At 43.5% G+C, this 27,058-nt stretch overlaps 2 protein-coding genes across 6 annotated transcripts in view; one reads left to right on the top strand and one right to left on the bottom strand.

The window, feature by feature from the left end:
* On the top strand, positions 1 to 23,364 carry SYNC (syncoilin, intermediate filament protein). 5 transcript variants are annotated; one of them, XM_027965340.3, is made up of 5 exons: positions 1 to 154; positions 10,010 to 11,180; positions 17,605 to 17,729; positions 17,912 to 17,988; positions 18,809 to 23,364. In XM_027965340.3, exons 1-5 carry the CDS (start codon positions 102 to 104, stop codon positions 18,844 to 18,846), a joined length of 1,464 nt encoding a protein of 487 aa, XP_027821141.2. In that variant the 5' UTR covers positions 1 to 101; the 3' UTR covers positions 18,847 to 23,364. The 5 variants fall into 5 exon arrangements, with proteins under 5 accessions (XP_027821141.2, XP_027821142.2, XP_060266529.1 ...); XM_027965341.3 differs by having other exon boundaries at positions 19,306 to 23,364; XM_060410546.1 differs by having other exon boundaries at positions 17,912 to 23,364.
* RBBP4 (RB binding protein 4, chromatin remodeling factor) overlaps positions 20,612 to 27,058 on the bottom strand; it is a 16,893-nt gene continuing 10,446 nt past the window's right edge. Inside the window, exons 4-12 of the mRNA XM_004005013.5 lie at positions 26,827 to 27,000; positions 26,371 to 26,486; positions 26,094 to 26,254; positions 25,861 to 25,987; positions 25,645 to 25,722; positions 25,002 to 25,078; positions 24,851 to 24,908; positions 24,653 to 24,763; positions 20,612 to 21,587 (exon numbers count right to left, since the gene is read on the bottom strand). Coding sequence (XP_004005062.1) covers positions 21,522 to 21,587; positions 24,653 to 24,763; positions 24,851 to 24,908; positions 25,002 to 25,078; positions 25,645 to 25,722; positions 25,861 to 25,987; positions 26,094 to 26,254; positions 26,371 to 26,486; positions 26,827 to 27,000 — 968 coding nt within the window. The 3' untranslated portion in view covers positions 20,612 to 21,521. The remainder of the gene's footprint in view (positions 21,588 to 24,652; positions 24,764 to 24,850; positions 24,909 to 25,001; positions 25,079 to 25,644; positions 25,723 to 25,860; positions 25,988 to 26,093; positions 26,255 to 26,370; positions 26,487 to 26,826; positions 27,001 to 27,058) is intronic.

The raw sequence follows: 27,058 nt of genomic DNA on the forward strand, positions 1-27,058 counted from the left end.
GGATCCGGTGTCGGCTGCAGCTGGCAGTGCGGCTGGCGGGCGCGGGCGGCCGGCGGGGCCGACTATTAATACCGCGGCCGCCCAGCCCGGGTCGCGCAGCCATGGCCAGCCCGGAGCCCCGGCGCGGCGGGGACGGCTCCGCCCAGGCCGCGAGGTAGGAAAGGACCTTCTCAGGCCCGGGCCACCACCCCCTCCTGGGGAGGGGGTGCTAGGCGGATCCCTTCTCCCCAGGAGCGCCTTTCGCCAGACGCGGGCGGTGGTCCAGGCGGGGGTGGGGCACAGGGTGGAGCCACCCGCCAAGGGTGATAGGGGAGTCTGGCCCGGGGCGAGGCGGGGGAGGCCCGGGGTTCCGACACCTCCGCTGGTCTGGGGGCTTTTCATAATTCCCCCTTCCCCTCCCACGGGCGATGTGAGGATTAACCCCTTCACACTAGCCGGCATCAACCATCAGATGCCGGATGGCCCATAGTGGCCAAAGACCCTCCCCATTTTCTTTCCTTCCTCACCCCAAATACAGCTGGACATGGAACCCTCCAAGTCGCTGAATTTGCCGTGTGGAAGAGACTTGGTGCAAGGTTGGACGGCTGCCAGCTTGGAGTTGAGTCTGTTCAGGCAGCTCATTCTCTCTGGTCTTGGGCCTGAGAGGGCGTGGGGGGAGGGTCCCCAATCCCAGATCAGCAGGAGAACCTTGGCTGTACGGAGCCCTGGAGGGAAAGCCCTCTCCATCATCCACACTATCAGCTTGCTCCTGGTGAGAGGGAAGGGACCTGTGGCTGATGGATTTGGGGCGAGTAGGGAGCGCTTCTGCCCCAGGTCAGCCTGTAGCCCTGGACTTCCTCTTGTACCAAGAGGTGGAAGTGCAGTCACACACACACCTGTCACCTCTTCCCTGTCACCACCACACAAAGCTGAGCCTAGTTTTACACATGCACTCACCTGTACTGTTGTACACGCAGAGCCAGCCACACACCAACCCGGGCCTGCATGGTATCAAAAACATGCCCAGGTGCAGCTCTGATGGCCGGGGTTGGGAGCTGCTGGGATCCTACAGGGACAGGGACAGAGTAGCAGAGGCAGGCTGCTTGGAGCCCAAGGAGGCCTGAGGTCAGGGGCCCCAGCTGAGCTGGCTGCCTTGCCCCTAGACCTCCTGTAGTCTACTTAAAACAAAACATTCATTTACTTGTTGGCTGCCTTGGGTCTTAGTTGCAGCGTGTGGGATCTTCATTGTGTCATGAGGGCTCTGTAGCTGTGGAGCTCTCTAGTTGTGGCACGCAGGCTTAGTGCTCTATGGCATGTTCCAGTTGGCTCAGTGGTAACAATGCAGGAGATACGGGCTCAATCCCTGGGTCGGGAAGATCCCCTGGAGAAGGAAATGTCAACCCACTTCAGTATTCTTGCCTGGGAAATCCCAAGGGCCAAGAAGCCGGGTGGGCTACAGTCCATGGGGTATCAAAAGAGTTGGACACAAGTTAGTAACTAAACAAAAACAAAGTCCCCCAACCAGGGATCAAACCCTCATCTCCTGCATTGCAAGGCAGACTCTTGACCACTGGAACACCAGGGAGGCCTCCCATAATCTACTTTTCCCTGGCTCTCTTTTTTTTTTTTTTTTAACATTTGAATAGAAAGTTTATTATTTTCATTTTCCAAGTGTTTTCTTTTTCTATCGGGGAAAAAAAAAAAAAAGAAATCTTAAGGCCAGTTGTCACTTACTGCCAAATTGGGGGTAGTCTTTCTCTGGTAGTTTAGTCTCTTAAATTGCATCTGACTCTTGTAACCCCATGGACTGTAGCCTGCCAGGCTCCTCTGTCCATGGGATTCTCCAGGCAAGAATACTGGAGTGGGTTGCCATTTCCTTCTCCATCCCCAGCTCTTTAGAGAGAGGCAGCTGAGTGAGGGCAGCACCTAGCAGAGGCCTGGCACTTCGGGTGAGGTGACTGAGGCAACACCGTGTATGGGGACAGCGCTGCCTGTAAGTCAGGAGACCTGGACTCTACATCCAGTCCTGCCACTTGACCTTGGGCAAGTTTCCTCCTTGGAGCTCAGTCAGTTGCTGCTGCCTACATCCACAGAGCCCCACCCTGGGATACAGAGAATAACTGTGCTTGTCGTCGGGAAACGGACTATCAGGGGAGAGTGACAGATGCACTTTTGGAACGCAAAGCACTTAGTGCAAAGATGAGCTGCATATGGAGTGCCTGGGACAGGCTTCCCAGAGGAGGTGGGGTTCCAGCAGGATTTGAAAGATGAGTAGAAATGTGTTAAGTAAATAGATATAAATATATTTTGAATTCTAGGGCTGAGCTCTGTTATACCTGCTGTATCTGTTAGGTCTTTTAGACCCAATGCTTATTCTATCTAAGATGAGAGTGGTAAAAAGGAGCCCTGGCTCTAGAGCCAGGCTGCCGGCCTTCAACAGGCTCTACCACATACAGGCTGTAGAACTCTGAGTGGGTTCTTTACTTGGTGCTTTTTGGTTTCTTCATCTATAAATTGGGGAGAAACCCTATAGCTCAGATGGTAAAGAATCTACCTGCAATGCAGGAGACTGGGGGTTTGATCCCTGGGTCAGGAAGATCCCCTGGAGAAGGAAATGGCAATCCACTCCAGTATTCTTGCCTAGAGAATTCCAAGGACAGAGGAGCCTGGCGGGCTACAGTCCATGGGGTCAAAAGAGTCCGACACGACTAAGTGACTAACACACACAAGTGAGCGTCGTATAACTGAGTATTTATGGAGAATGCTTAGAATACTGCCTTGAATGCAATTATGTCATTCCAGGGTGGAGGACTCAGCTGGAACATGATGTGAGGGAGGTCTGCTGGTAAAGCAGGGACTCTGTTGAGGATCTGGGTGGGTCTGGCTGGCTGATCAGTGCATCCTTCTTGGTGGGAGGAGCTCCAGGCAGTATACAATGAACTATATGTCCCCAGCTGGACCCTTTAGACATTGTGGGATAGGAGTGGGAGATTTAAAAGTTAACACATGTTCTGAGGGACTTCCCTGGTGGTTCAGTGGCTAAGACTCCCAATGCAGGGGCCCCGGGGTTCAATCCCTGGTTGGGAAACTAGATCCCACATGCAGCAACCAAGAGTTCACATGCCACAACTAAAAGGTCCTGTGTACACAACTAAGACCCAGCATAGTCAAATAAATAAAAATAAATATAAATAGATAAAGTTAATGTGTGTTCCAGAGTGTCAAGCATTGCGTGGGCAGTAGGGAGTTATTCAAGGTGAGGCTGAAAAGGTATGTTGGGGTCACATCTTGAAGGGCCTAGAATCTGTGCAAAGCAGTTCACTATCTACGGGTGAAGTGGAGCAGGATGGATTGTTTTATATTAGAGCAAGTGGCAGCACTGTCAAAACTAGACTGGGATGGGAAAGAAGAAGGCTTATGGGAAGGCTGGTACAAGAGTGCAGGTGAGGGATGATGACGTGGATGAGGGTCCTGGCAGTGGGCTGAAGAGGAGGATGGAGACTGGAGACTTTCTGAGATGGAAATATCAGTTTTTAGTGAGCAGGCTGTTTAAAGACCATTTGTCTATCGACAGAAGAATGGATAAAGAAGATGTAGTACATATATACAATGGAATATTACTCAGCCTTAAAAAAGAATGCTGCTGAGTCGCTTCAGTCGGGTCCAACTCTGTGCAACCCCATAGATGGAAGCCCACCAGGCTCCCCCGTCCCTGGGATTCTCCAGGCAAGAACACTGGAGTGGGTTGCCATTTCCTTCTCCAATGCAGGAAAGTGAAAAGTGAAAGGGAAGTCACTCAGTCGTGTCCAGCTCTTAGTGACCCCATGGACTACAGCCTACCAGGCTCCTCCGTCCATGGCATTTTCCAGGCAAGAGTACTGGAGTGGGGCGCCATTGCCTCGAATGAAACAGTGCCATTTGCAGCAGCATGGATGGACCTAGAGGTTGTCATACTTGAGTGAATACGTCAGAGAAAGACAAGTATCATATGATATCTCTTATATGTGGTTCTTAAAAGAATGGTACAAATGAACTTATTTACAAAATAGAAATAGAATCACAGATATAAAAAACAAACTTATGGTTACAGGGGGCGGGGGAGCAGGGAGAGGGATAAATTGAAGATTGGGACTGATGTATACACACTACTATATATAAAATAGATAACTAAGAAGGACCTACTGTATAGCTCAGGGAACGCTACTCAATACTCTGTAATGGCCTGTATGAGAAAATAATCTTAAAGTGGATCTATATGTATGTATGTATATATGTAAATAAATGTATAACTGATTCGTTGTGCTGTACAGCAGAATGTAACACAACACTGTAAATCAACTATACCCAATTAAAAAAATACAACACTGATATACAGCCTGATACACAGTGATATATTTCTCTGAGCTGGAGAATACAGGTGTAACAAGCTCAGAGAGAAGGATAATTTGTTGGCAGTTGAGTTTGCTGATGCTTGGCACTTTAGGTGAAAAAAAAAAAAAAAACAACCCACTCCATGTCTGGTAAAGGGAAGTGAATGGACTAGGTGATCGTTGTCTGCAAGCCTTAGGTGTTGGTGGAGGTGCTGGGGTTGAATGAGGCCAGTGATGTCTGGGGCCTGGTGAAGCCACACTTCTGTGGTTTCCCGAGTACCATCAGGGGTTGGTTACAAAAGGGAAGCCAGGGATTCCTGGGGTGTAGAGAGGAGGACTGAGAACACAATGATTTAGAATAAAAATAGTCTTTATTGGGAACCTGGAGCTAAGAAATAGAGCTTAAAACCTGGATACAAGTAAACCTTTCCAAAACAAATCGAATTCTTTGTTTCATATGTGAGGCTTTTCATTTACACTATCAAAAAGTTTTTTATTCAAATTTAGTCTGTTTTATAACTGGCACTCTCTGAGTATCTGAGTTTCCTTGAACAAATTACTGGATCTCTTTAACCTCCATTTCCTGATCTGTAAAATGTTAATAATAAATGTAACCACCTCATAGAATTGGTATGAAGATTAAATGAATCAATATATGTAGAGCATTTAGAACAGCCTGGCACATATAACAGGACCTTTAAAAGTGTAATTTATTATTATTATTTCCAGAGTATTTTATATTTTCAAAGAATTGCTCAGAGATCCAAGGTAAGTGAGATGCATTTGAAACAGAAAAGACTAAAGCCACTTGAGAGCCACAGCAGCAAGAGTACATTCCTCAGCAGGAACCAAGAGAGTGAGCCGGCAGCTGGAGCTGCGTTAAGGGGCTCATGTGTTAGAAGCACAGAATCTGAATTCAAGAGCATCTGACAGCCTAGAAGGATGGGCCAGTTCCAAGATGAGGTTTTACAGGAACGAGAGATACGGTTTTAAAGCACTTGCTGTGAAAAAGTCTTAAGGATTTTACTCAAACTCAGCATTCATGAGGAATAAGAGGGACTTTCCTGGTGACCGTTGGTTAAGATTCCGCACTTCCAATGCAGGAGTCACAGGTGTGAACCCTGTTCAGGGAACTAAGATGCCACATGCCACATGGTGTGGTCAAAGAAAGAATATGATAGAGCTGCCCTATATGTTAAGGGCATCTTGACTACCTCAGTAGGAATATAGGGTCCAGAGAATCACTGCTCAGAGTACACCTGGATTCTGCTTCCTATACCTATCCCCAAGGGATAATGAATCAATTTGGAACCTGTAAGAAGTAACCCAAATGAGGAGGGTACTGGAAACTTTGGCTTGCATGGAATAGTCAAGGAAAAATCAGTTCTCTTTATTTCATTCATTTGTGGCTGTGCTGGGTGTCTGTTGCTGTGCGTAGACTTTCTCTAGTTGCGGCAAGCAGGGGCTACTCTCTAGTTGAAGTGTGTGGGTTTCTCATTGCAGCAGGCTTCAGTAGTTGTGGCATGGCAATGTGGAATCTTCTAGGACCAGGGATTGAACCCGCGTCCCCTGCATTGGCAGATGGATTCTTAACCACTGGACCACTAGTGGTTGTAGTCCCTTTATTTTTTAAATATTTATTTTATTGAAGAGTAGTTGATTTGCATTGCTGTGTTAATTTCTACTGCACAGCCAAGTGATTCAGTTATACATATATATATATATATATTTTTCATATTCTTTTCCACTATAGTTTATCACAGGATACTGACTATAGTACCCTGTGCTACACAGTAGGACTCTTTAAGTGTTCTCTTTAGTTCAGTTCAGTTCAGTCGCTCAGTCATGTCCGACTCTTTGCAACCCCATGAATCGCAGCACGCCAGGCCTCCCTGTCCATCACCCACTCCAGGAGTTCACTCAGACTCACGTCCATCGAGTCTGTGATGCCATCCAGCCATCTCATCCTCTGTCGTCCCCTTTTCCTCCTGCCCCCAATCCCTCCCAGTATCAGAGTCTTCTCCAATGAGTCAACTCTTCACATGAGGTGGCCAAAGTACTGGAGTTTCAGCTTTAGCATCATTCCTTCCAAAGAAATCCCAGGGCTGATCTCCTTCAGAATGGACTGGTTGGATCTCCTTGCAGTCCAAGGGACTCTCAAGAGTCTTCTCCAACACCACAGTTCAAAAGCATCAATTCTTCGGCACTCAGCCTTCTTCACAGTCCAACTCTCACATCCATACATGAGCACTGGAAAAACCATAGCCTTGACTAGACAGACCTTAGTCAGCAATGTCTCTGCTTTTGAATATACTATCTAGGTTGGTCATAACTTTTCTTCCAAGGAGTAAGCGTCTTTTAATTTCAAGACTGCAATCACCATCTGCAGTGATTTTGGAGCCCAAAATAATAGTCTGACACTGTTTCCACTGTTTCCCCATCTATTTCCCATGAATTGATGGGACCAGATGCCATTATCTTCGTTTTCTGAATGTTGAGCTTTAAGCCAACTTTTTCACTCTCCTCTTTCACTTTCATCAAGAGGCTTTTGAGTTCCTCTTCACTTTCTGCCGTAAGGGTGGTGTCATCTGCATATCTGAGGTTATTGATATTTCTCCTGGCAATCTTGATTCCAGCTTGTGCTTCTTCCAGTCCAGCATTTCTCATGATGTACTCTGCATAGAAGTTAAATAAGCAGGGTGACAATATACAGCCTTGATGTACTCCTTTTCCTATTTAGAACCAGTCTGTGTTCCATGTCCAGTTCTAACTGTTGCTTCCTGACCTGCATACAGGTTTCTCAAGAGGCAGGTTAGGTGGTCTGGTATTCCCATCTCTTTCAGAATTTTCCACAGTTTATTGTGATCCACACAGTCAAAGGCTTTGGCATAGTTAATAAAGCAGAAATAGATGTTTTTCTGGAACTCTCTTGCTTTTCCATGATCCAGTGGATGTTGGCAATTTGATCTCTGGTTCCTCTGCCATTTCTAAAACCAGCTTGAACATCAGGGAGTTCACGGTTCACATATAGCTGAAGCCTGGCTTGGAGAATCTTGAGCATTACTTTACTAGCACGTGAGATGAGTGCAATTGTGCGGTAGTTTGAGCATTCTTTTGCGTTGCATTTCGTTGGAATTGGAATGAAAACTGACCTTTACCAGTCCTGTGGCCACTGCTGAGTTTTCCAAATTTGCTGGCATATTGAGTGCAGCACTTTCATAGCATCATCTTTCAGGATTTGAAATAGCTCAACTGGAATTCCATCACCTCCACTAGCTTTGTTCGTAGTGATGCTTTCTAAGGCCCACTTGACTTCACATTCCAGGATGTCTGGCTTTAGATGAGTGATCATACCATCATGATTATCTGGGTCGTGAAGATCTTTTTTTATACAGTTCTTCTGTGTATTCTTGCTACCTCTTCTTAATATCTTCTGCTTCTGTTAGGTCCATACCATTTCTGTCCTTTATCGAGCCCATCTTTGCATGACATGTTCGCTTGGTATCTCTAATTTTCTTGAAGAGATCTCTAGTCTTGCCTATTCTGTTCTTTTCCTCTATTTCTTTTTGCATTGATTGCTGAAGAACACTTTCTTATCTCTTCTTGCTATTCTTTGGAACTCTGCATTCAGATGCTTATATCTTTCCTTTTCTCCTTTGCTTTTTGCCTCTCTTCTTTTCACAGCTATATGTAAGGCCTCCCCAGAGAGCCATTTTGCTTTTTTGCATTTCTTTTCCATGGGGATGGTCTTGATCCCTGTCTCCTGTACAATGTCACGAACCTCATTCCATAGTTCATCAGGCACTCTATCTATCAGATCTAGGCCCTTAAATCTATTTCTCACTTCCACTGTATAATCATAAGGGATTTGATTTAGGTCATACCTGAATGGTCTAGCGGTTTTCCCTACTTTCTTCAATTTCAGTCTGAATTTGGCAATAAGGAGTTCATGATCTGAGCCACAGTCAGCTCCGGGTCTTGTTTTTGTTGACTGTACAGAGCTTCTCCATCTTTGGCTGCAAAGAATATAATCAATCTGACTTCGGTGTTGACCATCTGGTGATGTCCATGTGTAGAGTCATCTCTTGTGTTGTTGGAAGAGGGTGTTTGCTATGACCAGTGCATTTTCTTGGCAAAACTCTATTAGTCTTTGCCCTGCTTCATTCCGCATTCCAAGGGCAAATTTGTCTGTTACTCCAGGTGTTTCTTGACTACCTACTTTTGCATTCCAGTCCCCTATAATGAAAAGGACATCTTTTGTGGGCGTTAGTTCTAAAAGGTTTTGTAGGTCTTCATAAAACCATTCAACTTCAGCTTCTTCAGTGTTACTGGTTGGGGCATAGACTTGGATAACTGTGATATTGAATGGTTTGCCTTGGAGACGAACAGAGATCATTCTGTCGTTTTTGAGACTGCATCCAAGTACTGCATTTCGGACTCTTTTGTTGACCATGATGGCTACTCCATTTCTTCTGAGGGATTCCTGCCCGTAGTAGTAGACATAATGGTCATCTGAGTTAAATTCACCCATTCCAGTCCATTTTAGTTCGCTGATTCCTAGAATGTCGACGTTCACTCTTGCCATCTCCTGTTTGACCACTTCCAGTTTGCCTTGATTCATGGACCTGACATTCCAGGTTCCTATGCAATATTGCTCTTTACAGCATCAGACCTTGCTTCTATCACCAGTCACATCCACAGCTGGGTACTGTTTTTGCTTTGGCTCCATCCCTTCATTCTTTCTGGAGTTATTTCTCCACTGATCTCCAGTAGCATATTGGGCACCTACTGACCTGGGGAGTTCCTCTTTCAGTATCCTATCATCATTTTGCCTTTTCATACTGTTCATGGGGTTCTCAAGGCAAGAATACTGAAGTGTCTTGCCATTCCCTTCTCCAGTGGACCACATTCTGTCAGACCTCTCCACCATGACCCTCCCGTCTTGGGTGGCCCCGCAGGCATGGCTTGGTTTCATTGAGTTAGACAAGTCTGTGGTCCTAGTGTGATTAGATTGACTAGTGTGTCTGCCCTCTGATGCCCTCTTGCAACACCTACCATCTTACTTGGGTTTCTCTTACCTTGGGCGTGGGGTATCTTTTCATGGCTGCTCCAGCAAAGCATAGCCGCTGCTCCTTACCTTGGACGAGGGGTATCTCCTTGAACTTCAACGTGGGATAGCTCCTCTAGACCCTCCCACCACTCCTCTGGTTGCTTCTCCTGGCCCCCGCTCCTGGCCTCAGGTGCGGGGTGGCTCCTCAGGTGGTTCTCTTTAAGTAGCTCTCTTTAAGTGTTCAAATAACTGATATGGAAAAGAAATTAGAGTATCTGATTCTAGAAAGAAGAATCAAATCCAGGTGAAAACTGTGGGGAAGGTCTTACCTCAATACTAGAACTTTCTTATGATAGTGGAACAGAGTGGCTCAGGTGTGGGTTCCTGTCTGTTGATGGTACGGAAGCAGAGGCTCAACACATACCTCGTGGGGATGGTGTCAGAGCTAAAGCAATGGGCTGTGTTGTGGTGGATCAATGAAGGGAGGGGGCAGATGACTGCCCTTCGAGATGTGAGAATTTGCTGTCGGCTAGGCTTGTGTCCTGGCAGCTCCAGTCACAAACCCTCCCAGGACTGTGACTGCCCTCTCACCTTGTCGTTTTTTTTGCAGGGAAACAAAGCCAGAGGTCATTTCTCCTCTTCAAGAGGAGAACTCTGCATCCCTGTATGACCTGGGGACCTGGAACCCAGAAGTTACTCTGTCTTTGGAGGGGACCTTGAACTTAGAGGACATTCTCTACCTGGGGGACACAGGTGACCTTGATGAGGCTCTGTACGTGGAAGAAACTGAACCGCCGGAGGAGACGCTGCACATCGAGGAAACCAGGGCGCCGGATGAGGCCCTGTACCTGGAGGAGCCGAGGCCGGAGGAGGCTTTATGTGTGGAAGAGCTGGTGAAGCCGGAGGGGGTGTTATACGTGGAAGAGCCCGTGAAGACCGCAAGCCCAGAGCAGATAGCTCACAGGGGAGACACGCTCCTGAGCGAGGCTAAGTCTAACCCCAAGGAGAGCCTCCAAACCGGGCCCAGTCCCAGCACAGAGGGGAGCTTGAGCATCGAGGACCTGGAATTGCTGGAGGGGCGTTTCCAGCAGTGCATTGAAGCCGTGGCCCAGCTGGAAGAGGAGAGGGATCAACTCATCCATGAGCTTGTGTTGCTCCGCGAGCCTGCCCTGCAGGAGGTGCAGCAGGTCCACCGGGATATCCTGGCCGCCTACAAACTGCATGCCCAGGCAGAGCTCGAGAGGGATGGGCTGAGGGAGGAGATCCGGCTGGTCAAGCAGAAGCTGTTCAAGGTGACCAAGGAGTGCGTGGCCTACCAGTACCAGCTGGAGTGCCGCCGGCAGGACGTGGCCCAGTTCGCCGATTTCCGGGAAGCACTGACCACCCGGGCAGCCCAGCTCTCAGAGGAACTAACCCAGCTCCGGGAGGCCTATCAGAAGCAGAAGGAGCAGTTACGGCAACAGCTCGAAGCACCTCCAAGTCAGAGGGATGGGCACTTTCTCCAGGAGAGCCGGCGGCTCTCTGCCCAGTTCGAGAGCCTCATGGCAGAGAGCCGCCAGGGCCTGGAGGAGGAGTACGAGCCTCAGCTGCTGCGGCTCCTAGAGAGGAAAGAAGCTGCAGCCAAAGCTCTGCAGAAAACCCAGGCCGAGATCCAGGAGATGAAGGAGGCCCTGAGACCTCTGCAGGCAGAAGCCCAGCAGCTCCACTTGCAAAACAGGAACCTGGAGGACCAGATCACCCTTGTGAGGCAAAAGCGGGATGAGGAGGTGCAGCAGTACCGGGTAGGCCCACTGGGCGTGGGAGGAAGGACAGTCTTTTAGTCTAGGGAGGAAAAGGGGACCGGGCCAAATGTCTTTGGGCTGAAGGATGCTAGCATATGTGAAGTGAAGTGAAGTGACTCAGTCACGTCTGACTCTTTGCGACCCCATGGACTGTAGCCTACAAGGCTCCTCTGTCCATGGAATTTACCAGGCAAGAGTACTGGAGTGGGTTGCCATTTCCTTCTCCAAGGGATCTACCTGACCCAGGGATTGAACCCAGGTCTCCCGCACTGTGGGCAAATGCTTTACCATCTGAGCCACCAGGCTAGCATAGGTAGGAAGAGCAATTTGTTTCATGGGCCAGTCACTCACTTCTTTAAGCCATTTTCCATTTCATTCATTCAGGCATGCTAGGGCTGAAAGTTAACCTGCACTCTTAGTTTCCACGACACTTTTACACCAATGATCTTCGTTAATCCTCCAACTCAACTATTATCATTTTTCTTAGATGAGGAAACTGAGGCCCAGTGAGTCGGAGTAATTTGAACTCTAGTCTGACCAACCCCAAATATTTCAGTGCTCTTTCTATAGCACCATTTTCCGATTCTGAGTGAATTGCCCTTGGGTTTAGATAGAGCAGGAGGGAATGAGGCCAGGTAGAATTCATTCTCTCCCCTCCGCGGTATTCACTCTCAAGTCCCACCTATCTGATCTCTGCTCTGAAGTTTTCCAGTCTTAAAAAGCTGGGATGAAATCTATAAACCTCTATCCCTCCTTTTCCTTTTTTGTGCATTTGTCACCATTTCAATCGTATTCAAGCTATTTCTGATTGTGAGCCAGTCCTAATCCCTTTTAGAACAAAATGGGATCTAAACACTCAGTGCATAAACAGTTCTCTCTCCCCCACAGGCTGAGCTTTCAGAAGGTAGGGAGTATGGCTTACTTATCTCTGCCACCAGGCTGAGTCTGCATCAGTTAAGTGCTGACTTTGTGCTGCTGGGCGCCATGAGAACCCCACACTGTGGTACTTTTCACAGCAGTATTTTTGTCTTTTGAAACACACATATTTTGGATGAACTTAAAAATCCCAGAGATTTTGACTTATCCATTAAGGAAGATGTCCTCTGTTGAAAATGGCTGCATTCACTTCACTGAATATTTTGTCACGCTTTCTATAGCTTATATTATGAAAAGAATAGGGTTTTGGGGTCCTAGTATTGAATGCCTTCAAGCTATACATATTCACTTACCCAACACTGCCCTCCACCTCCACTGCACTTTTTATTGGGTCATAATCTAGTGAAAGGGTGGTAATTATTTTTGCATAAACAAATACTATTCTTAAACACCTGATACTCAATCAGATGTTACTTTAATAACTGTAACCCAGGGTAGAAAGTAACATGTGATTTAAGAGAGGTACAGATAAGAGTGCTATGGGATAATGAGATTATTTTTAGCCATGGATTAAATCAGAGAACCTGTAACAGAAGACAGTGTTATTAAAGTACTTAAGTATAGGCAAGATCTAGACCAGTGCTGTCCAACATAAATATAATGCAAGCCTCAAATATCATTTAAAATCTTCTAATAGCCACATAAAAGAGAAATAGGTGAAGGTAATTTTTAACATATTATTTAATCCAATAGATATAAAAATATAATTAGTAACTTGGCTGCAGGTGAAAGGTGAAAAACTGAGAGGTGAGTTGAACTGTGGAGGTAGGTCAGGGCAGATCCCATTAGACTTTGAAATCCAGCCTAAGGAGTCTGGACTTTATTCAGTGGTCAGTTGGCTCCTTAAAGAAATTTAATCGAGGGATTAACATGATCCCCACTCTTTTTTTAGTTAAAAAAGGTATTCATTTTTGGCTACACTGGATCTTTGGTGCTGCATGTAGGCTTTCTCTAGTCGTAGTGAGTAGGCGCTACTCTAAATCGCAGCGCACGAGATTCTTGCTGTGCTGGCCTCTCACTTGGGAGTACAGGCTCTATCTAGGCACAAGGGCTTCAGCAGTCACGGCTCTTGGGCTCTAGAGCAGGGGCTCAGTAGCTGTGGCCATGGGGACAGCTCGCTCCGAGCCTGTGGAATCTCCCTGGGCCAGGGCAGGCAGATTCTTAACTACTTGACCACCAGGAAGTCCCCCTCGCTCTCCTTTTAGAAACATTATTGGTGGCAGTGTGTAAAATGGGCTAGAGACTAACAGGCAAGGGAGACTGATTAGGAAACTACTACAGGTAAGAGGAAACAATGGTAGCAAAAGAAAAGGAAGGGAAGAAAGAATGAACATAGAATAATTTTCACTACAGAATGAGCGGGCAGAGAGGTGAGAAGTCAGAGGATGCTTAGATTTCAGACAAGGCTAACTCAGATGGTGATGCACTAAGTAGGGAATTCTTGGGATTAGAATTTCCTTATATAGTGTTAGAATTCTAGAACTGTTTCCCGAGTGATTTGCATCACTGTACTGGATTTGTTTCAGATTTGATTATCTGTGCAGCTTTCCAAAGATCACTCAATGAGAAACAACCCTGATGAAAGTCTATTTCTATACCACAATAAAGTGAGAAAAAAGGTCTGACAGAGATAATTCTTTCTGAAATGACTTTTTCCCAAACTGTTTGCCAAAGGCCATGTATGGCATCTGATTACTTTTCAAGGGTACATCTCACCCTGGTGACTTTAAATTTGCTTTCATCACCATCACCCATTCATTCAACAAATATTTAGCCTACTTTTTTTGTGCCAGGCAATGAGCTATGTGGTGGCAAGAGATGAGAACTTGTGGTGAGGGGTTAGGGGTGGCGGACAGTCACTGTCCTCAAAGTTTATAGTTCAATTAAAAAGTAATAAATTAAAAAGAAATTAAAAAACAGAAAAAGAACCAAAAAGAAAAAAATTAATGATAAAAAAGTTTATAGTACAGGAAGGATACGAGATAAAACTTCCTAAAATCTAAGACATCTGGATCTAAGTATGTAAAGTGTGAGTTTTAGAATCAATGAAATAATTAACATACTTCAATGTGATAGACAATGTAATAGTTGTAGGAATAAAACATTACACTGATGAAGCAGGTTTAATTACCCTTGGGGAAATAAGGGGGAAATTTCATACAAGGATTAAAAATAGCCAGCATGTACTTGAAGTTCTTTACATGTAATAATTCCTTTAATTCTTACCTCTGAGATAGGTGTAACTATTGTCACCATTTGAGAAACAAGTACACAGGTGAGTCACAGAAGTCATTTGTCCAGGGTTACACAGCTAGGAAGGGATGGAGGTCGATGTAACCCTGGGAAATCCAGTTCAAGTTCATGCTACAAGGTGTTTGAGCTGAGTCTTAAAGAATGAATTCACTGTGTAGACAAGGGACGAAGACCATTCTAGGCCAAGGGAACAGCTCATAAAGCATGAAAACACAGACATGTTATGGGAAGTGTGCCTGAACCATAACAAATCTGAAAAGTGTATGAGGCTGGAGAAGTAGCATAGGACCAGATTGTAAAGGGCTTTATGTATTCTTTAGGTCAGTGGTTTTCCTAAAAAGGTTTTCTTCAAAGCCACAGACTTTTCCCCAAAAACAATGTTATATGGAATGGCAACGTGTAAACATTAAAAAAAAAACAAAAAACCCACAGGTAAAAGTAGAGCTACTAACTAAAGAGTGACAAGCACACTCCAGCCACGGCCTCCTCCTGGGGTTTCATGGGAAAGTTTGAAGACCATTTAAGAGTCTGCCTATCTATGTATCTGGGCCTCCCAGGTGGAGCTAGTGGTAAAGAATTCGCCTAGCAGTGTACATGTTAAGAGATATGGGTTCAATCCCTGGGTCAGGAAAATCCCCTGGAGGAGGGCATGGCAACCCACTCCAGTATTCTTGCCTGGAGAATCCCATGGACAGAGGAACCTGGCAGGCTACAGTCCATAGGGTCGCAGGCTATTGAAGCAACTTAGCACCCATGCATCTATGTTCTTTCTCTACTTTTGTATCTATTTACGTGAAGGCAGTAAAGCAACTGTTAAAGAGTATAAGCTCTAAGCTACTGGCAAATCCTGGGTCTACCACTAACTGTGAAACCTTGGACAAATTACTTACCCTGTGGTTGAGCTCCTTCACACGTAAAATGGGATCAATGGGTCTGCTGCAAGGAATGAACTTGTTAGTAGTGTCCGTAAAGCACTTCTCATGGTGCCTGGCACAGAAGTAAGTGGCACTCTAAGTGGCAGTGTTGGAGGGTAGATTCAAAGAGCCTCGAAAGACCACTTAGTGGAAGAGGAGAGAGATGTGAGGGAAAATGGGCAGATTTGGTGACTGGTTGCAGTGCGTGGGGTGAGTTTGCTGAGAATGATCAAGTTTTTACCTTGAAACTGGAAGACTTCGAGTGCCAAGATGGAATATGCTTACTATCGGCACACTTCACATCAATAAGCATTTTATGTGCAGGGTGCCAGACATACTAAGATCCAAGAACCTACAGTCTGATTGGGAGTTAAAGATCTTACATGCCAGACAGCGTGGCCACAAGAACAAAACAAAACAAAAGCCACATGTAGCTAGTGATTTCCATATTGGACAGTGTAGACTAGAGGAGTAATGGAGGCCCTAGTTAGAAGTGAGGGTCAAACTAGCAGGACTCTGAACGCCAGACTAAAGAAAGTGGAAAGCCTATGGAGACTGAATGATAAAACACTTTTTTGTGGCTGCACCATGTGGGATGTTAGTTTCCTGACCAGGGATTAAACTTGTGCCCTGCTGCAGTAGAAGCACAGTCTTAACCACTAGACCACCAGGGAAGTCCTGATAAAGCACTTTTTAAAATGTTAACCCAGTGATGCTACATAGGATAAAGAATGGAGATTGTCCATTTCTGTCACTGTATTAATACTTCATTCTGTGACAGCTTCTCCCTGTCAAGAGCTTATCAGTGACAGTACAGACTGTCTTTACAAGCATGTTCTTTTGTATATCCAGCAAATGACAGGTTTACTAGATACAAGGCTTGGGAAACTGGGGCAGAGAGGTATACAGACGCTTTTAGATAACACTCTTAGATGGTAAAGCCACATTTCTGCATGGTGTCAAAGATGGTTATGTGTTGGTTGTTGCTCGGTCATATGACTCTTAGTGACTCCATGAACTATAGCCTGCCAAGCCTCTCTGTCCATGGGATTTCCCAGGCAAGAATACTGTAGTGAGTTGCTATTTCCTACTCCAGATCTTCCCAACCTAGGGATCAAACCCAAGTTTCTCAGTCTTCTGCATAGCCAGGTGGATTCTTTACCACTGTGCCACCTGACTAGGCCCTAAAAAACGACCTTTTGACAATATGATGAAAGCTGAGATTCAGCTACAGTATCAAATGCTGCAGACTGACATGTCTCAGGTATACCAAGGATGACTCAGAGAACAAATTATTTACATCATTCTATTTAGAACATGCTTCCCTGTTGGCTCAGTTGGTAAAGAAACCCCCTGCAATGCAGAGCCCCAGGTTCAATCCCTGGATGGGGAAGATCACTTGGAGAAGGAAATGGCAACACTCCAGTATTCTTGCCTGAATATCCCATGGACAGAGGAGCCTGGTGCGCTAGAGAGCCTATGGGGTTGCAAACAGTTGGGCACAACTGAGCAACCACCATCAAGAATATGCACCCGAACTGGATCCCAAGTTTATTCTTCTTCAAAATCTGAGATAGTCATTGCCCCTTAAAAATATGCCTTCCAATTTCAGCACTCCCTTTCCTTCCCAAGTCCCCCACGCTGAGGATCCACGCCAGCTAGCAGGCAAGCCACAGACTGACTTGCTGACATCTTCCTTACATCATTCCAGACATTAATCCACAGAGAAAATCTGTAGAATGATCCTGCCTGGTTTTGGCACAATGGGAAAGTTATCTGAGACCCAAGGGCCTCCAGGGCATAGCACCTTCATTTTCCAAATTAGCACTTTAGAACAAATTGCCCTGATATAATAAGCAAAGGATATAGGAAAGTAACCATGATACCCTCATTAATTAAGCATCTGCTTGTCTGTCTTGTGGTAAGTACTAAGTAAAGCTATGTCTGACTTTAAGGAGCTTCAAATAGTTATTCAAATATACCTGCTTACATAAACACTTGGTTTCTTTCAACTTCAATTAAGTTGTAGGGTACTATTAAAAACTGATTATCTTAATGGAAACAAACTTGTACATTAAGGGTCTATAAAAATTCTTAGTTCACCAACTAGGTGATCAAAATTCTCCCCAATACTTCAGGCAAGACTGCTTTTGGGTCACCATTTTCAAAAACATCCCTGTCAAAATACGTTCTCTGAATCTCATTTCCTCAATCTCAACACTGCTGTGGAAATAAACAAGGTGTAAAGAAATGCTTTATAATAATGGACGTTAGGTTTTTTACTATTTGGCTCATTCGAGATGTGCTTGGCCCTCATGCAGGAACAGCTGGAGGAAATGGAAGAACGACAGAGGCAGCTAAGAAGCGGGGTGCAACTCCAGCAACAGAAGAACAAAGAGATGGAGCAGCTAAGAGTCGGCCTTGCTGAAGAGCTCGCAACTTACAAGTCAGTTTTTGCTGCTCCCCAAATCTCAACCAACACTGGCTGAGGGGATGGTGGGGAGGGCAGATGTTGCTCATGAGAAATTTGACAGTGAAAAGCAGAAAAAAAAAATTGGGGGGAAAACTGTCAAATTGTGCTCATCCATGAACAGAAAGAAAAAAAATTTTTTTTTTTTTTTTTTTAAGGGCTATGCTACCTAAGAGCCTGGAACAGGTTAATGCTCCCACTTCTGAGGCAGGTGGAATCGAGACACCGTCTCAAGGTGATACTTACGGTTACAAGAGTGGTGTCTGCCCTGTTGCCACTTTCCTAACAAGACTAATGCCTCAAAAAAAATTGTGTCCAGTAACAAATTACATCATTTAGGAGTAACAGGATGACACATACCTCCAAGTTGCCTGGTTCAAGTATTCAGGCTTCCTTTGCAATGTTTCAGTTTCTAGTAGGACTTAAAACATACCCTGATTGTCACCAGGAAATCTGGAACAGGATAAAACATCTAGGCTCTGTGCATTCTTACTTTCCTCACCCTACCTGACCCTATCTGCTATTCATAAACAGTTTCCTTAGAATAGCAGAGAGGGCAGTTAGGACATCTAATTCAGACTATGACTAAGGAGGCCAAGAAGGCTAAAGCAACCTGTTAACAGTCACTTAAAAAGCTGAAGAGGGTGTTGTTTATAGACCAAAGGACATTGATTATTGCTTCATTTGTGAGACAAGCAACACACCTATCCAGTGATTTCTTTACATTCCAATGTTCTCACATTCTTTATAAAGTCCTAGATTCTCTTAGACAGACACTAAGGATTAAAAAAGATGAAACTGGATATTAGATTAAGTCCATAAATCTTTATTAATTTCCTAGTTAACCCTACATCTTGGATACAAATTCATAAGTAACTATTATAATTGATGCTTTTCCTAAATTAGTAGGGTTTTTTTTTGGCTCCTCCACAGTTTGCAAGAGTTCCCCAACTAAACACTGAACCCCAGCCATGGCAGTAAAAGCATCCAATCTTAACCACTAGACCACCAGGGAACTCCCATACTAAAATTGTCTTCTACTGTGTTTTATCTAGGCATAACAGACCATGCTTGTTGTTTGAGAGATTACTAGAACCCTGTAATTGAAGAAAATGAGCTGCTAAACACCTTTGTGTGGATCAGATGAAAAGTACAACTGGGAGAAGACAATGATTAATCCAAAGAATCAAAACTACAGAATTTCAGACCTTGTTATACCTGTGTAAAGTTAATGTGAGCAGATGAAATTTTTAGTGAGCCCCTACCAAAGTCATCCCTGATTAGATACAAATCACTCTAGCAAGCTCTCCCTAACATATCTGCACTAAGCTTCAGAAATTCATTGTTAAAAACCTTATAATGGGAATTCCCATCATGGTCCAGTGATTAGGACTCAATGCTTTGGGGCCTGGTCAATCCTTGGTCAGGGAACTGAGATCCTGCAAGCCACACAGCACAGCCAAAAAAAAAAAAAAAAATTCACAAAAACTTTATTATATACTGTATTAAGTTGCAAAGTTTAAACTTATCCTTTTTTCTCTCAACCTTACAGGGGCTGTTTAGAAACATACGGCCGAATCTGTAACCAAGAAACAAAAAAAAACTTCTTAGCAAAGGATCACTAAGTACCCTTTGGACATACTTTTTTCTAAACAGAGAAGGGAGTGTCATGGATTTGGCAAGGAGTTCTCTCTGGGAAAGTTACAAATACTGGCTGACCTGTTTAAAAAGGTTCTAGGGCTGGCTGGCGGCAGAACACTGTCAGTCCACTCTTAGCTATATTCTGTTTCATACGTTGCTGGTACTGATCTCAGTGCACTGAGGAATGGAAAAATGAGTCTCCTGTCAGCCATCAGCAGCCTTCCACAGGCACACTGAGTAAAGGATGAATGTACAGACACACTCTAGTGAAAAATGTACCTTGCCTTGTGCTGACCCAAAACAAAGTTTTTCAGGAACACAGGTGAAGTAAAAAAGGCACCATGTTATCATTACAGCTGACCCTTGAACAATGTGGGGCTTAATCTGCACATAACTTAGTTGGCCCTTGGTATCAAAGACTCCTTCACCTCTGTGAATTGCGTTATTTACTATTGAAGAGTATCTGTGTAAGTGGACCTGTGCACTTCAAACCCATGTTGTTCAAGGGTAAACTGTATATGGTTTACAATCTGGATCCTTTTGTGCCATGAGTGTTATACTTTACTTGAATTCCTCTACAAAGTTTTAAAGTCTATGCTGATTCATGTAGGTTTACTCTTGTGTCAAGGTATTTTCACTATACTCTAAAAGAACTACTCACTTCAAGACAAACAAGAACCAACCCAGATTTCCCAAAATATCTTACCTTATGAAAATGATTTTGGGTCAGAGTGATCTATTCAGTTAGACTGGGTGTTTGGTAAAGAACCAAGCATTTTATCTGGTTATGGTACTTGGCTTTCAAGAGCCTACTTTTCTAACCTCTAAGTACAGGCCCCAGTGAAATACACTGGGGAGATTCAACCTCTATGAGAAAAGGTCAAACACCTTTTCAAAATTTAATTTTTGCCTTAAATTCTCTCTGCCACACTGCCTCTAACATTCTTAAAAGCTCATGTGGTTCTCTGGAGGTAAGACTTCAAAAAAATGTTATCTTACCAAAGCCTAATCTGTACACCTGATTCAGGGTTTTACGTCTTTCATTTCCCCTGGGAAGGAGTAAAGCTCTTTTCTATACCTCTGGGTCTACTATATTTACTTCTGCTCTCGGTAGTCAAAGACCACAGAAAATAACTGTCATCTGAACAACTTTTCTAGAAGCCAGAGACTGGTGTTTGATGAATGTTATACACTAAATAAAACCCATCAGCATGGGATTATGTAGAAAAGCAATTTATTCCATTATAAGCACTTACACAGTTAGTCAAGGAGAGTAACAGGCCTGCTGGTGAAACAGGTCACCCAAAATAGAGATGGTATCAAACTAGTGGTCAAGGACTAACTCCTTAAAAAAAAAAAAAAGCAACTCTTATCCAGGATTAATTTAATTTTAAAAACAAATACAAGCTATTGATTCACTCTTCTCAACTTAACTGGACAGTCTACCTGCGGTATAACTGTCAGGTAAAAACATACATCTTTACAACTTGGTGGTCCCAAGTTTTTTAAAAAAAAACCATTTCACAGAAAGGAAAGAAATAATATGAAAACAGCTCAAGAAATACACTAACAAGCAAAAATATATGGGGAAGGAGGAACACACTGTTTTGACTTAACTGAAGAAACTGAGGAGACTGGTCTATGTAAGGAAATGTGCATCCTGGAAAGTTCGGCGTGTAGGAATTTGTATGACTTGAATCTCCCCTATTTCCTGAATAAAAACAACATCTTGTAGTATTTATACTTCATGGCTCAGACACCTACCTCACTTAGCTCTATTTCTTACTCACTCTAGCCTTTACTTAAATGAGTCTGAAAAACTTGGGGATATAGCATAAGAAGAAAAATAACCACACACAATATTCCCCCTTTTTGTGGCTACTTTTAGACCTCTGTTACTAGAAAATTCCTAAAGAAAATTTAAATATAAGTCTGTGGCTTTGCTGAATCAAGAAGCCCCCAGTTAATATTTAGAAAACATCTTCTGTTTGGACTAATAACATTGTTGATAGAACTTATTATAGAGGGATAACCAAACAAAGTCTGTGTCTCAAAACCAGTGTTAAATCAATCTCAGAGTTGAGAGGAAGAAAAGGGGAGTCTAAAAATCACAAGTGCAGACATGATCTAAGATCCTTGTCCTTCTGGATCCACACTTCCTTCAGGGTCTTCATCATTATAAATGTTCTCAGCCTGCCAAAAACAAAGAGAAAAGGGTATTGAGTAAACATGAAAGTTACTTCTGGAAGTTAAGGGTGAAAATAGATGAGGCTAGGAAGACAGAAAAACATCTATTTCTGCTTTACTGACTATGCCAAAGCCTTTGACTGTGTGGATCACAATAAACTGTGGACAATTCTTCAAAAGACGAGAATACCAGACCACCTGACCTGCCTCTTGAGAAATCTGTATGCAGGTCAGGAAGCAACAGTTAGACCTGGACGTGGAACAACAGACTGGTTCCAAATAGGAAAAGGAGTACGTCAAGGCTGTATATTGTCACCCTGCTTATTTAACTTCTATGCAGAGTACATCATGAGAAACGCTGGACTGGAAGAAGAAGTTGGAATCAAGATTGCCAGGAGAAATATCAATAACCTCAGATATGCAGATGACACCACCCTTATGGCAGAAAGTGAAGAGGAACTCAAAAGCCTCTTGATGAAAGTGAAAGAGGAGAGTGAAAAAGTTGGCTTAAAGCTCAACATTCAGAAAACGAAGATAATGGCATCTGGTCCCATCAATTCATGGGAAATAGATGGGGAAACAGTGGAAACAGTGGAAACAGTGTCAGACTTTATTTTTGGGGGGCTCCAAAATCACTGCAGATGGTGACTGCAGCCATGAAATTAAAAGACGCTTACTCCTTGGAAGAAAAGTTATGACCAACCTAGATAGTATATTCAAAAGCAGAGACATTACTTTGCCGACTAAGGTCCATCTAGTCAAGGCTATGGTTTTTCCTGTGGTCATGTATGGATGTGAGAGTTGGACTGTGAAGAAAGCTGAGCGCTGAAGAATTGATGCTTTTGAACTGTGGTGTTGGAGAAGACTCTTGAGTCCCTTGGACTGCAAGGAGATCCAACCAGTCCATTCTGAAGGAGATCAGCCCTGGGATTTCTTTGGAAGGAATGATGCTAAAGCTGAAACTCCAGTACTTTGGCCACCTCATGCGAAGAGTTGACTCATTGGAGAAGACTTTGATTCTGGGAGGGGTTGGGGGCAGGAGGAGAAGGGGACAACAGAGGATGAGATGGCTGGATGGTATCACTGACTCGATGAACGTGAACCTGAGTGAACTCCGGGAGTTGGTGATGGACAGGGAGGCCTGGCGTACTGAGATTCATGGGGTTGCAAAGAGTCGGACACGACTGAGCGACTGAACTGAGGAAGACAGACAGTGGGGTATACAGTCTGTTTTAACTATTCAACTCTGCATCGGTTTGCTAAAAGCAGACATAGGTGCCTGCAAATGGATGAGCATAGTTGTGGACTAATAAAAACAGGCAGTTGGCCATACGCCAACCACTTCCCCATTAAGATATTCCCCCCAAACTGAAGTATGGTTACTGTTTGTCTTGATAATCAATCTTGAATCTTTTCTTTAACCTTGAATCTTTTAATCAGACACTAATCATAAGTAAAAACAACACTCATAATAATAAGTAAAAACAACACAAATATCCATCAATGAATGAATGGATAAATAAAAGTAGAGTGATGGCTGCCTAGTACTGGGTGGACTAGAGGTGAACAGGAGGGATGACTACTGGGTATGGGGTTGGTTTCTGGGGTAACTAATGGTAGTGATAGTTGCACAATTCTGTGACTATACTAAAATTTGCTGAATTGTACATGGGGGAAAAAAGAATCCCCAGGCTGCAACAAAACCATGTTTCAAAATCAAATCTCAATTTATAAATATTTTTAAAAGAGAAACCGTTCTTGCATAAAGTAAACTCTACATGTACTACTCGGTTGTTCTTAGTATGAACTATGCACAAACCACTAGGATAGATGCTGCAGAGAATGGGACAGTCATAGCTTATAACCTGACTACAGGGACAAAGAATGTATACAATTGCACGAGCAGTCTGACAACAGTTGTGTGGTATCTTTCCCCCTGACACCAATGGGGTGTCCAACAATTCAGTTCAATCCTGATGCTGACCACCTGGAGGCAAATCTGTGACCGAGGGCTCACGCCCACAAGACTTTAGAGGCCAGTGTCAAGCCCTGATAGCTCAGGCTACCAAAGCACTTTTGTCCCACTTGACTGTAAATTTTCTCACAACCTTGCCCCCCACCCTCCGCCCCCGTCTGGGCACAAGGGGCTATGTATAAATAGCAAGAGAGACTCCTACTACTCAGGAAATCTCAAGCATTCCCTAAACATACCAACCACATTTTGGCAAATAGCCTGCTATCAAATAGTTACATATAATTAAACATAAGACCAGAAACCCAAATTTTAATATGAGGAAATTCTATCATGTTCTACAATCTGCTTTTTTTCAGTTTATCAGTGTATCATGAATAGCTTACAAAACCAGTATACTTCTTTTTGATATATAATATTCCCAAGTATGGATGCAGAACATGTATTAATCTCATAGAACACAAATATTCCCATCTTACTTATTTTTGATTAATAGCATTATTCCATAGCAAAGTTCTGAATATCAAAATGTTTTTCCTCATGCTGAACCAAAATCTCACCTCTGGCACTTCTTCCTGGTTCTAGATCTACTCTGAGACAATAAAGGTTTATTTAGGATTAATTTTCATTTATTCCGCCACTGTCATTTAAAAGTCATGCAATTGTTTTTTAAACTGTAGTAAAAGACACAGTTTATCATCGTAACCATTTTTAACTGTACAGTTCAGTGGCATTAAGTCCATTCACACTGTGTGTGCAAGTATCACCACCATCCATGTCCAGAAGGCAATCATTTCTTGGGTTGCAACATTATCAGACATTATAATTATTTTTATTAAACCCCAAGTGCTCTGAAAATTCAAAGCAGGGCAATCACCTTTAACCAAGGCATAAAAAGGCAGGGAATGTTTTTGAAATCTAGGCAAGTTTCATGGAGAAACAATACTCTTTGACGCTGTGACACTGGGACAACCAGATAAGAGTAGGCAGTTGATAATGTGCAGGGAAGTCACACGGTGGGACTAAACTACCAGCTGCCAGCTGCACTGAAGTACACATAAACAGACTACTACTAGGTGTCATTTATCTAAACACTTACCATTTGCCACACTTGCATGATATTGTCTTCTGATACAGAACAAATCACCCAAGGTTCGTTGGGATTCCAGGAGAAATCAGATATCTTGGCAGTGTGACCACCATGAATAAACTGAAAGAGGGAGGAAAACAGATGAAAAGCAGACAGAGGACAATAATTCATCAACTATTTCAGTTGTGCTCAATATCTGTAACATACCAACAACTCTGGTGGCCCATCTTCTGCATCTTCTGGGGATTGTTCCTCTCCAATTTTACTAGCACAAAAAAGTTTTTAAGTTAAATTTACCTTGAGTATTTCTGGAAAGTGTAAGAAAAGAACTTCACAAGAGTAATTTAACAAGACATACCTTAAATCCCAGACATTCAGTCTACGATCAGTACCACTGGAAGCCAAAATAGTCTCATTGTGAGGCGACCACTGAACCTGTATGTGAGAAAAATATCTATCAATTAGAAAACTGAGGAGAGGGGAGTTTCCTGGTGGTCCACTGCTTAAAAATCCACCCTACAATGTAGGAGACAAATGTTTGATCCCTGATCAAGGAACTAAGATCCCACCCATTGCAGGGCAACAAAAACCCACAAGCCACACCTAGAGAAGCCTGTGCAATGCAACAAAAGATCCCTGCAATGACGACCTGACGCAGCCGAAACAGGTAAATGCCAAATGTCATCCAACACTGACCTAAGAACTAAAGTACAGCTCACCCACACAATCTACCCAAGTACTTTCAGTGTTACACACAGTGCCTGTGCATTCAGTTTTGAACATAATGTAACAAATATTTCTTAAACTGAGTCAGAGGGCTCTGCATATTAAGAAAGAAGCTTAATTAAATTGTTAGGCAGAAAATTTGGGAGTCAGTACTTTAGGACTGAACTGTGAAATTAAAATGGATATGGCAAGTTACCAAGAAATGGAAATAAGAGAAGAGACACAGGTCAGGCATAAGGTTGATTAAAAACACTAGGAGCATTAGTTTCTCTTACCTGGAATATTTCATCCTTATGTGATTCAAAGGAATGCAACTTAAGTTTCAGATTTCTCAGATCCCACAGGGCAACAGTCTATGTACAAAAAGGAAAGCAAGAGTAATCAATAAAAATTTTTTTAATGAGAAAATCCACAACTAAAAGATCTCTGTGCATTCTAAGGAAGCCAGAGAAATCACCCTTTGTCTTTTTGTAAAAATAAACCACACTAACCTTGTCAGCTGATCCTGTGGCAAGAATGAACTCACTATAAGGATTGAAAGAAAGGCAGTTCACTTCAGCAGTGTGAGCATCAACTGAGTGGCTTGGTTTGGAAGTATTGTTTGAACGAGTATCCCAGCTTCAGTGAAAGAAAAAAAAACAGGGGGAGGGGGAAAGCTTAAAATGGATAATCAAATATTATACAACTTAGATAATATATTGAGAAAAAGATGGATTCAACTCACATCATGAGTTTCTGATCATCAGCAACCGACCCAAAGAGGGACTCATGGAGCAGATGCCAGGAGACATCCTCTACTACTGCCGTGTGCCCTGTGAAGATGGTCTTCGCATCCACAACTTTCCCTTCCTTTGGAACAGCACTTATGTCCCACAGGCAGATGGTCTTAAATGAGAAAAATGAACTATTATATAAAAGAAAGTCTCACTTCCTCATACACCCCAGAGGAAAACATTGATACAACTAGCCCAGATGTGCTTCACACTGGGAAGGATACGCACGTGGTCATCTGAAGCACTCAGTAAGTGCCCACTGAGATTTGGGTTCCAAGAAAGCCCATAGCCTTCCTTCTGATGTCCACGGAGACGCAAGTCTGGGTTGCACTCTCCAGAAGGGTCTACAAAGTAACAGACACATCAAGACTTTCCAGTCCACTGCCTGGTTGGACTTACTTAGCATAATGGAATTTTTATCAAGAGGTCTAAAGCTCTTATTTTTTATGAGAAATACAGACTATGACCAAATACATAATATTTAAAAGCGTCACATTCTGTTCTATGTAAAAAAGCAATTTCTTTTTCCAGATGTAGGCAAGAAGGATGAAAGAGTAGTACACATATCAACATAATTCACAAGATGTTAAGATACACGAAGAATAAGTTAGCAATTAAAACTGAGAGAAGCAATGTATTCCTGTAGTGATATATCATTTGCTTTGAATAGGAGAGAGAAGATACCTGGTTTAGAAGGATGTTTTGTATAGTCAAAAACAAGAACATCACTGGATGGAGTCTTTGTTGCAATGATGCAAGGGTTCTGGGGCATATAGCGTGCCCTGTTTACCTCTCCTTCATGGTTGATCTTGATTTCTATTTCAATTTTTCCACTAACCGAGCCAAAACCTCCAAATTCTGTAAATAAGATATTAATTGCAAATGAGGACAAAGCAAGAAGTACTCTATGTCACTC

This window comes from Ovis aries, chromosome 2, assembly GCF_016772045.2.
Source record: "Ovis aries strain OAR_USU_Benz2616 breed Rambouillet chromosome 2, ARS-UI_Ramb_v3.0, whole genome shotgun sequence".
NCBI classification, from domain to species: Eukaryota; Metazoa; Chordata; class Mammalia; order Artiodactyla; family Bovidae; genus Ovis; species Ovis aries.